At 42.6% G+C, this 12110-nt stretch overlaps 1 protein-coding gene across 1 annotated transcript in view; it reads right to left on the bottom strand.

Moving 5' to 3' along the window:
- Positions 1 to 1609: 1609 nt before the first annotated feature.
- Positions 1610 to 12110, bottom strand: part of kcnh3 (potassium voltage-gated channel, subfamily H (eag-related), member 3) — a 604827-nt gene continuing 594326 nt past the window's right edge. Inside the window, exons 13-15 of the mRNA XM_059966998.1 lie at positions 11682 to 11788; positions 8682 to 8728; positions 1610 to 2725 (exon numbers count right to left, since the gene is read on the bottom strand). Of these exons, the coding sequence (XP_059822981.1) occupies positions 2006 to 2725; positions 8682 to 8728; positions 11682 to 11788 (874 nt within the window). The 3' untranslated portion in view covers positions 1610 to 2005. The remainder of the gene's footprint in view (positions 2726 to 8681; positions 8729 to 11681; positions 11789 to 12110) is intronic.

Genomic DNA, 12110 nt, shown 5'->3' with positions numbered 1-12110 from the left:
GGGTCTCTTGAAGAGCTTTAAGGTGGACAAGGCCTCAGGACCTGAAGGGGTGCATCCCAAGTTACTGAAAGAGGCAAGACAGGAGATTGCTGGTGCCTTGACAAAGATCTTTGTATCCTCACTAGCAAAAGGTAGGGACCGACAGGACTGGAGAGTGGCCAATGTTGGTCCTTTGTTCAAGAACGGAAGTAGGGATAATTAAGGAAATTTTAGGCCTGTGAGCCTCACATCACTGGTAAGGAAGCTATTGGAGAGGATCTTAGGCTTTATAGTATTTGGAAAGGCATGGTGTAATTACGCAGAGTCAACTTGGCTTCGTGCCAGGTAGTTCATGTCTTACAAATTTGACTGAGTTTTTAAATTAGGAAGTAATGAAGGTTATTGATGAAGATAGGGCAGTAGATGTTGGGCATTTGATAAGGTCCCTCATGATAGGCAGATCCAGAGGATTAAGAAGCATGGGATCCATGGTGACGTGGTATACAGATTCAGAATTAGCTTGCCCTTAAACGACAGAGACTAGTGGTGGAAGCGAGTTATTCTGGCTGCAGGTCCATGACTAGTGGTGTTCCACAGGGATCGGAGTTGGGATGTGGTGGATGCTGATATAAAAGTGGTGTTTAGGAAGCTTTTAGAAAGACAAATGAAGATATAGGGGATGGAAGGATATTGATTATGTGCAGAGACAGGCAACTTAGATAAAATTAGCAATGCTTTAAGCGCAGATATTGTGGGCCAAGAGCCTGTTCCTGTGCTGTACTGTGTTGTGTTCTAAAATATCATCATAAAATTTTATGATCATAAAATGTCATAGGGAGAAAGTGTGAACTCCATATAGACAGGCTCACAGATTAGGATTGAACCCAGGTCACTGAAATTATGAGAACACTGTCTTAAAATTCTCAGCTTCTTTGACTGAATAAGTAATGTGTTCTTTGGTGGGATCACAAGCGACTAACATGGAGGTAACGCACAGGAGACACAGGAGGAGCTAGGAATTTTTTCCATCAATATTAGTAATCATCATTTTCAAACAATAATAAAACATGATAACATGCCTCCTTAACAGAAGAATTGATCCTATTCTTTTATTTACTAAGACGGGAAATTTATTACTCTGAAGCTTGACCACCCCTTTTTATGTTTTATTAAGGGTATGATTCAATGCAATAATAGCAATGCCCATCAAACCAATGAGAAATTTAAAAGACATAAATGTACTAGTGTCATATGTTAGCTTTAGCCTGTTTAAAAATGCATAGCTGAAATGTTTTCCTTTCTAGGTATGCAACTTCTTCCCTTTATTGCTGTTCCTACTCAAACTAAAATGAAAACTTGAATTAGGGACTACATTTGGATTTTTAGCAGAGTGCATCACCTTTAATAAAATACACCTTCAGTCCCAAGGTTCCCAGCTATTGCTGCCTTGGAATGCATGCATCATGCATAAATATACATATATATAAATGACATGTATATATTACATGCAGTTTATTTGATCTTTTAAAACTTGCTTAATAAACAAGTTTATCCTATTATGTAAAGAAAGGAAAAAGTAATCTGTATAAAGATTTTTTTTCATGTAACAAAGGTAGAAAAATAAGTCCTTTTATGTTATATATAATCAATCAGCCAGTTCTAATATATCGTAGCAGTATGTACTATACACATTTTGGCTCATTCAGAAGAACACATGCGCAGAAATCAATCTCTAAGGGAACTTCATGCCTGTATCTCTTTCTATATTTTACAGAAATTTTGTTCCGCTCCATGACAGTGAAATCCATTTGATTTGTTACTTTATCATGTTGCATATCCTTGTGTCAGTTCACTTGTTTGCAAATTCATTTGAAGAATTGGAACCTGGTAACATAAAAGTAATTAGGTCCACTTGATTTTATTCTTTAAAATTTTCCCAAAAAAATTGACTGAAAATGAAATTAAAAAGTTTAAAAAAATGTTACAGACCTGGCAAACTTTACCCATTTTTTTCAAAGTCCAGTCTTTATAGATTTGTCCCATCGTCATCAATGAACTGGATTGAATCGCTACCAGAGTCCTCAGTGGATGTCCTTACCATTTCTACAGAACATGTTTCTACCTTTTGGGGGTCCATTGTTAATTTTGTGCCTAGAAGTTCAGCCACTCTATCTGGTAAGCAGTCAGCGTCTGCTTGCAATGCCATGGGTGCTTCAGTTCTCTTGACGCTGAGTTCTCCTGGTTGTCTGTCCTCTTCCAGATTGGCCAATGTGCTGGGAGGTGAAGGGGCATGTGGGAATTGTTGATGAGGTAACTGACAACTTCCTGCTGTCATGGGCTGCTTCAGAAGGTGTGGGTCACTGCCTCTGTGACCTGTAGGATCTGATGAATCCATCAAGGAGTTGAGTGACAAAGAGGCATGAACAGTATATAACTTCATGGAGGGACTGTTCTCATTTGATGCTGATGACCCTGGTGGGTCAAGATTACTATCAGGCCAGGAGCATCGATGCTGCAAGTCAGGCCTCAGCAACGTAGAGCAAGTCAGAGCGGTTGAGGGGGCCCGTGACCTCACCATGCTGCTAAATCCACTGCTGTTGCTGTAGACAGCGGAGAGACTGGGGTTCCTCGCAACCTCAGGAGAGGCAAAATCATGCTTGTGCCAAGTTAACAAGGGCTTCAGAAGCTGCATCATTTCCTGCAGGTCTTTGCTCAGCTGAGTGACTTGATGAGAAAGGTGCAGCATCTGGAAGGTTTCAAAAGGTTTTAAAGGTTTCAAAGGTATATTTAATGTCAGAGAAATGTATACAATATACATCCTGAAATGTTTTTTCTTCACAACCATCTATGAAAGCAGAGGAGTGCCCCAAAGAATGAATGACAGTTATATGTTAGAACCCCAAAGCCCCCCCCCCCACCAGCTCCTCTCCCTCCCACACATAACAGGCAGCAGCAAGTAAACCAAAGTTAGACAGAAATATTCAGCAAAGATGGGGAGGAGGGAGGAGTGAGAGGGTGAAGGAAGAAAAGAGCGAGGGAAGGAGAGGGGGAGGAAGTAAAGAGGAAGAGGGTGGAAAGAGGGAAGGATGGTAGGAAGAGGAAGAGAGGTGAGTGATAGATGGAGGGTGAAGGGAGAGAGGCAGTGAAGAGGGAAAGTGGGAGGAGGGAAAGTGAAGGAATGGGGTGTGAGAGCAGCTGGAGGTGGGAAGAAGGTTAGATAGAGGGAAGGAAGAGAGGGTAGGGTAGGAAGGTGGCAGTGGAGAGAAGGAGGGGAGATGAGGAGAGAACAATTGGATAATGGGAAAGATGGGACAGGGCAGAAGATTGCTAATTCACACAATTAATATCAATAATTCTCATAAGATATATAAAATCAGCTGAGAACACCAATTGAAATTAACAAACTGTCCAATTTTCCTTTTTCCCTTGCAGCCTGTGAATCCTTATTCAAATCAGAGTGATCGAGAAACCGTTGCAGCAGGAAGAGGAGGAGTGAAGGGCTCGTGAGGTAATTGGCAGGGACAAATAAAAGGAGGGATAATTGAAGAGGAGCGGCCAGTGGTGTGAGTGGCTCAGGGTAGGAGTGGAGCTTTGAGGTTTTGGCGAGCAGAGGCTGAGGACGAGCTTGCTCTCAGTGAGGTTAGGCCAGGTAAGTTCCTTTAATTAATTTAATTACCTTAGAAATAGGTAATGGAGGCAGCAGTTAGGGCAGTTGAGTGCTCTGTATGTAGGATGTGGGAAGTCAGGGACAGCACAATTGTCCCTGATGACTACACCTGTAAAAGGTGCATCCAGCTACAGCTCCTGACTAACCGTGTTAGGGAAATGGAGCTGGAGCCGGATGAACTTCGGATCATTCGCGAGGCAGAGGCAGAAATAGACCAGAGTTTCAGGGAGATAGACACCCCTAAAATTCAGGAGGCAGGTAGCTGGGTGACTGTCAGGAGAGGGAAGGGGAATAGACAGGAAGAGCAGAGCACCCCTGTGGCCATTCCCATCAACGATAAGTATACCATTTTGGATACTGTTGGTGGGGACGACCTACCAGGGACAAGCTGTAGTGGTCATGTCTCTGGCACCGAGACTGGACCCTCAGCTCTGAAAGGAAGGAGGGAAAAGAGGAGAGCAGGGGATTTGATAGTTAGGGGAACAGAGATCGAGAATCTCGGATGGTCTGTTGCCTCCCTGGTGCCAGGGTCCATGATATCTCGGATTGAGTTCTTCGTATTCTCAGGACGGAGGGCGAGCAGCCAGATCTCGTGGTCCATGTAGGGACCAATGACGTGGATAGGAAGAAGGAGGAGGTTCTGCAAAGAGAGTTTAGGGAGTTAGGTGCAAAGTTGAAGGACAGGAGCTCCAGAGTTGCAATCTCAGGATTACTCCCCCGTGCCACGTGCTAGTGAGGCTAGAAAGAGGAAGATAATGCAGCTAAATACGTGGCTGAGGAGATGGTGCAGGAGGGAGGGCTTCATGTTTCTGGACAATTGGGCTTTGTTCCAGGGAAGATGGGACCTGTTCTGACGGGACGGTTTGCACCTGAACTGGAGGACTAACACCCTTGTGAGTAGGTAAGCTATTGCTGCTCCAGGGGGTTTAAGCTAGATTTGCAGGGGGAGGGGAACCAGAATGTTAGAGCAGAGGTGGAGGAGGATAATGGTCATGTGAGAACTGCTTGTGTGGACAGAAATCAAAGGTTTGTATGTGATACAAATGTTCTCAGGTATCAAACTGAAGAGGCTGGGGAAGAGGCGTCTGGCTCTCAGATAGAGAAAGATAGGAGACAGAGGTTGAGGGAGGATAGGCAGGCGATAGAGAAGGGATGCACTCAGACTGAAGGTTGAGATGTATCTATTTTAATGCAAGGAGTGTTGTGAACAAAGCGGATGAGCTTAGAGCGTGGATCAGTACTTGGGGATATGATGTGGTGGCCATTTCGGAGACTTGGATGGCTCAGGGACAGGATTGGTTACATCAGGTGCTGGGTTTTAGATGTTTCAGAAAGGACAGGGAGGGAGGCAAAAGAGGTGGGGGTGTGGCTCTGTTGATCAGAGATAGTGACAGCTGCAGAAAAGGTAGATGCCATGGAGGGATTATCTACGGAGTCTCTGTGAGTGGAGGTTAGGAACAGGAAGGGGTCAATAACTTTACTAGGTGCTTTTTTATAGGCCGCCCAATAGTAACAGGGATATCGAGGAGCAGATAGGGAAACAGATCCTGGAAAGGATTAATAATAAGAGTTGTCATGATGGGAGATTTTAATTTCTCGTATAGATTGGCATCTCCCTAGAGCAAAGGGTTTAGATGGGGTGGAGTTTGTTATGTTCAGGAAGGTTTCCTGACACAGTATGTAGATAAGCCTACAAGAGGAGAGGCTGTACTTGATCTGGTATTGGGAAGTGAACCTGGGCAGATGTCAGATCTCTCAGTGGGAGAGCATTTTGGAGATAGTGATCACAATTCTATCTCCTTTACAATAGCATTGGAGAGACATAGGAACAGACAAGTTCGAAAAGCATTTAATTGGACTAAGGGGAATTATGAGGCTATCAGGCAGGAACTTGGAAACAGATGTTCTCAAGGAAAAGTATGGAAGAAATGTGGCAAATGATCAGGGAATATTTGTGTGAATTTCTACATAGGTACATTCTAATGAGACAGGGAAGTTATGGTAGGGTACAGGAACCCTAGTACAAAGGTTGTAATAAATCTGGTCAAGAAGAAAAGCTTACAAAAGGTTCAGAGAGCTAGGTAATGTTAGCGATCTAGAAGATTATAAGGCTAATAGGAAGGAGCTTAAGAAGGAAATTAGGAGAGCCAGAAGGGGCCATGAGAAGGCCTTGGCTGGCAGGATTAAGGAAAATCCCAAGGCATTCTACAAGTACGTGAAGACTAAGGATAAGACGTGAAAGAATAGGACCTATCAAATGTGACAGTGGGAAAGTGTGTATGGAATCGAAAGAAATAGCAGAGGTACTTAATGAATACTTTGCTTCAGTATTCACTATGGGAAAGGCTCTTGGTGATAATAGTGATGACTTGCAGCAGACTGAAAAGCTTGAGCATGTAGATATTAAGAAAGAGGATGTGCTGAAGCTTTTGGAAAGCATCAAGTTGGAAAAGTTGCTGAACCCAGATGAGGTGTATCCCAGTATACTGTGGGAGGAGGGAGGAGATTGCTGAGCCTCTGGTGATGATCTTTGCATCATCAATAGGGACGGGAGAGATTCCAGAGGATTGGAGGGCATCGAATGTTGTTCCTTTATTCAAGAAAGGAAGTAGAGATAGACCAGGAAATTATAGACCAGTGAGTCTTACTTCAGTGGTTGGTAAGTTGATGGAGAAGATCCTGATAGGCAGGATTTTTGAACATTTGGAGAGGTATAATATGATTAGGAATAGTCAGCATGGCTTTGTCAAGGGCAGGTCATGCCTTATGAGCCTGATAGAATTTTTTGAGGATGTGACTAAACACATTGATGACGGTAGAGCAATAGATGTAGTGTATATGGATTTCAGCAGGGCATTTGATAAGGTACCCTATACAAGGCTTATTGAGAAAGTAAGGAGGCATGGGATCCAAGGGGACATTGCTTTGTGGATCAAGAACTGGCTTGCCCACATAAGGCAAAGAGTGGTTGTAGACAGGTCGTATTCTGCATGGAGGTCGGTCACCAGTGGAGTGCCTCAGGGATCTGTTCTGGGACCCTTACTCTTCGTGATTTTTATAAATGACCTGGATGAGGAGGTGGAGGGATGGGTTAGTAAATTTGCTGATGACACAAAGGTTCGAGGTGTTGTGGATAGTGTGGAGGGCTATCAGAGGTTACACCGGGCCATTGATAGGATGAAAAACTTGGCTGAGAAGTGGCAGATGGAGTTCAACCCAGATAAATGTGAAGTGGTTCATTTTGGTAGGTCAAATATGATGGTAGAATATAGTATTAATGATAAGACTCTTGGCAGTGTGGAGGATCAGAGGAACCTTGGAGTCCAAGTCCATAGGACGCTCAAAGCAGCTGCACAGGTTGACTCTATGTTTAAGAAGGCAAATGGTGTAATGGCCTTCATCAATCATGGAATTGAGTTTAGGAGCTGAGGGAAAATGTTGCAGCTATATAGGACCCTGGTCAGACCCCACTTGGAGTATTGTTTTGGTCGCCTCACTACAGGAAGGATGTGGAAGCCATAGAAAGGGTGCAGAGGAGATTTACAAGGATGTTTCCTGGATTGCGGAGCATGTCTTAGGATAGGTTGAGTGAACTTGGTCTTTTCTCCTTGGAGCGACAGAGGATGAGAGGTGACCTGATAGAGGTGTATAAGATATTGAAAGGTGTTGATCGTATGGATAGTCAGAGGCTTTTTTCCAGGGCTGAAATGGTTGCTACAGGTTTAAGGTGCTGGGGAGTAGGTACAGAGGAGATGCCAGAAGTAAGTTTTTTACTCAAAGAATGGTGAGTGTGTGGAATGGGCTGCTGGCAAAGGTGGTAGACGCAGATATAATAGGGTCTTTCCAGAGACTTTTGGATAGGTACATGGAGCTTAGAAAAATAGAGGGCTATAGGTAAGCCTAGTAATTTCTAGGATAGGGACATGTTCGGCACAACTTGTGGGCCGAAGGGCCTGTATTGTGCTGTAGTTTTTCTATGTTTCTAAATCCATCAGGGAGCCAATTGTCTCTCTGCCTCCTGTCTTAGAGCAGAATGGGTAAAATTCTGTCAGCAAGATTCCACTCTCTCGAGTCCAGACACAGACCACTTGAATGCTCACTGTTACATCCTCAGAAAATGTTTTTAATTATTCAATTGTTCAGTATATTAAATGTGGAATCAGGAGAGTGCCCCATTTAGCACAATCATTTATTATGTTCATGGTTGATCTTAATCTCTACTCCATTTTCCTACATGATCTGATATCCAATATCTTTCCCACCCTTAGCTAATAGCTTTATTGACCTGCAGTATAAATCTCTATTAAGTATTGAAATTACTGTTTTTGATTGTGGTAATGATTTTACCCTACTGTATGTGTAGCAAGTCAAGTGATGAAAAATGGCTTTGAATTATCTGCAGTTAGGGGGAAATTTATTGCTGACTACAGATGCTCAATGCAGACTTACCCAGTCAAATGAAACATAACTCAATCTCTGTATATGCCACGCATTTCTATATTTAGAACTACTAGTTCCAATTTGAAACACAACCAGATCAGCCACCTTTGTGGATCATGCACTGTTGATACTCCACATTGACTATGGTATGATGCAACAATCTACTTTCCATCACATTCTGATGCAGGTTCTCTGTTGTTTCAAAAAACCAATTCTGTCATTGTGCCATCTTTACCATGGAGGAAGTGGAGGAAGTAAACGCTTTCTTTTTTGGAGAAAAAATGCTGGTTTGAGGTTTAAGATTTTACATTAAACTTTCACAGTGCTCTAAAATTTTGTGGTTCCAAGTCTTTACTCGTACAGGCACATGAAAAGACCAGCATACCAAAATGTGGCCCCATCAGACAGCAAATCTCTCAATTTCCACCTGTCACCCAAACCCACTCCCATATCTTTTAAAGATTTGCTTCCTGATGTTGGAGATGGTCTGAGCTCCATCTGCTCTGGACTCAGATTCTTGTGGGGAAGACCTAACACATCTCAGTGTGAACACTGAATATAAGGAGTTAAAGATGTTGGAAGAGTTGTGCCTCACCTCTTGGTTAAGTTTACAAATATGTTGCTTGGTCTCTTCTGTCACTCCTGGAAAAAAAAAGTGTCAGTCACTTACATGATGAGAATCAATACTAGACAACATAAAAAGCTTAAGATAGTAAGTGTAAACTAAGTACAAGTATTACACTTACTAGAAAATAAAATTTCCTTTCAAAATGTATTCAGAACATTAGAAATAGGAGCAAGAGTCCTCGCAGCCCATCCAGCCTCCTGAGCTACTGAATAACACTGCGGCTGATCTAAACTTGGCCTCAACCATGTTTCCTTGCTCTTTCCCCACAATATCTAACCTCCCTGATGAGAATTCCAAAGATTTATGAACTCAGTTAAGAAATTCATCCTCTTCAGTGAAGGATATGGCCCAGTCCATTGTGGGTAAAACTGTCCTAACCACTGAGCACAACCACACGAAACAGTGTCACAGGAAAGCAGCATCCATCATCAGGGTACCTACTATCCAGAACTTCTCAGGAAGAAGATGCAGGATCCTCAGGACTCACACCACCAGGTTCAGGAACAGTTATTACTCCTCAACCATCAGGCTCTTGAACCAGATTCGATAACTTCACTCATCTCCACTTGCCCCATCATTGAAATATTCCCACAAACTATGGACTCACTTTCAAGGATACTTCATCTTATGTTCTCGATACTTATTGCTCATTAATTTAATATTATTTCTTTCTTTTTGTATTTGTACAGTTGGTTGTTTTTTGTGCAAGTTGGTGCAGTCTTTCATTGATTCTTTATGGTTATTATTCCATTATGAATTAGTCGTGTATGCCTGCAAGAAGATGGATCTCAGAGTTGTATATGGTGACATACATGCACTTTGGTAATAAATTTACTTTGAACTTTAAATGGGTCACCAATTTACTACCAGACTCAAGGACAGCTTCTAAACCAATATTATATGACCTGAATAGACAATTCACCTCACACTCTACCTGGTCGTGGCTTTGCACCTGATTATCTACCTGTACTGCACATTCTCTGTAAGTGTAACACTGCATTCTGCACTCTCTGTAAAAACATAGAACACACAACACAGAATGATACAGGCCCTTCAGTCCACGCTGCTGTGCTGACTTTTTAACCTACTCCAAAGATCAGCTTTATTCATTACATATCCATTGAAATAGGTAGTGAACTGTGTGCTTTCTTCAGAGATGTCATGGGGCAGTTTGTAAATGCCGCCATGCTTCTAGTGCCAACACTGCATGCCCACAACTCACTGACATTAACTCCTACATCTTTGGAAATGTGGGAGGTAACTGGAGTGCTGGGTGGAAACCCACGCAGTCACAGGGAGAACGTACAAACTCCTTACAGACAGTGGCAGGAAATTACAGCTGCAGCTGTAAACCTTTGCACTAACTGCTTTGCCTCTGTGTCAATCAATTTAACCCTTCCCTTCTACTCAGCCCATAACCCTCTACTTTTCTTTCATCCATGTGCCTATCTGAGTCTCCTAAGTGTCCCTATTGTATCAGCCTTTACCACAACTCCTGGTAGAGCATTCCGGATACTTACCACTCTGTGTGAAAAATCTACCTATGCTATCTCCCCTAAACTTTCCTCCACTCAGTTTAAAAGGATGCCTCTTGTATTAACCATTGCCACCCTGGGGAAAATGGCACTATCTGTCCCCTTATCCATGCCCCTTATAATCTTATACACCTCTATCTCTGTCCCTCATCTTCCTCTGCTCCAAGGAGAAAAGCCCTCACTCCTTCAACCAATATTCTCTTATCCAGGCAGCATCATGGTAAATCTCCTCTGCACCCTCTCTAAAGTTTATTTTCCCTTCTACTGTCTCGATGCCCTACTATAATGAAATTACCTGTATTGTGTGGGTGGCAGGCAACGCAAAATATTTCAATGTACCTCGGCACATGTGACAATTGCAAACCAACTACCAGTTGTTCAGAAACAACACGCCCAAGTTGTAGGTTCTCCACAAGAAAAAAAAAACATACATATAGCTTATCAAAACCAATCCGCATTCTGTGTTTCAGAAAGACCACCTCTCACTTCTCTAATAGTACCGGCTCAATCTTTCCTTGTCTGACAACCCCTTCATTACAGGAAAAATAACAGTGAACTGTCTCCTAGTATAGCCCCTCCTTATTTACAAATTCAACACAGTTTGCAGGAATTTAACTGCCTGTTACACCTCCGGCATTTATGGCAGCAATGAAGGTCCTCCATCTCTGGTGGTGTTCAGAGCTTCTTTCATCCTGTCAATAGCTTCCTGTCAGTTTTCACTACTGCCAGTCCTGCAAGTCACGGGTGGAGACTGAGGAGTACCATCACACACAGATGTAGAAGGATTCTTCATTGCAGTTTCTGTAAAAATCTCGTTTTACCAGTCAGGGTTGTTAGCCCTGAGCTGACTCTCCACCCCCCGGCCCCTCCAACCAAGAGGACTGGTGGACCACTCTTGGTTTATCCTCTACCCTTTGACATGTTTGGCATGGGTGACCCTACCAAGAGGCAAACCATAAAGCCCTGACTCCAGCCAACCTAGCCCTCTGGGTCATTGAGGCACGCATACCTCCAATCATGACCAGGCTGTGGTCCTCTTGAAGGTTAGTCTCACCTAAAATTACAATAAAGCTAATTAACTTCCATACTTTGTAATAGAAAAACAAATATTCCATTTGCCTCTGTGTGACGAGCTGTGTGTGCATGCTGAATGTCAGTGTTCTCTATATGAGGACAGCCAAATTATCTCCATAAAGCAGCAAGATGTAATGCTTCTTCTTGTATGAACAAAATTAATATCCCCTTGGTATATAACCTCACATTAGACAACATCTGCCAGAATTTTGCCCACTCACTCAATCAATCCATATCCCCTTGTGTCCTCACAATCCAAACACAGGAGAAAGAAGCGTTAACCATGCTTGTTGTTTGAATTATCAGCATTTGTAACCAGGTATTTCCACAGATATAAACTGCTATAAATTTAACTTACTTGAGTTTAACTGAGGGTAGCTATTGTCTTCATTCAGTTGCCTTGCATTGAATTCAAATTTCTGTCCAGCTGGAGCACTGTTGTCAGTTTCAATTCCATCCACAAACCTGGCCAGGACACACAACAACAAAATTAAATTGGAAAGCAGCAGAACACTAGACAAAATTATTATCACAAAGAGAAAAACAGAACAGCAAGAGACCATTTACACCATCATGTCCAGTTACCAATTTATCCTGTTGTGCGGCTCTTTGTCTACAGGTCTTCATTCTTTTTCATTCCAGTACTTGTTATAAAATAACAATTCAATTTGATTCCAAGGCTTTCTCAGGCAATAGATTTCAGATTATATCTACTTGCCATGTAATGAAGTTTTCATTGACAGGATATTTTTGTATCTCACCTGAAACCCTTGTCGCCTGGCTCTCA

This window comes from Hypanus sabinus, chromosome 4 (assembly GCF_030144855.1).
Source record: "Hypanus sabinus isolate sHypSab1 chromosome 4, sHypSab1.hap1, whole genome shotgun sequence".
Lineage (NCBI taxonomy): Eukaryota > Metazoa > Chordata > Chondrichthyes > Myliobatiformes > Dasyatidae > Hypanus > Hypanus sabinus.
Note: the sequence above shows the minus strand (reverse complement) of the source record. Positions and strands in the feature narration are given on the sequence as shown.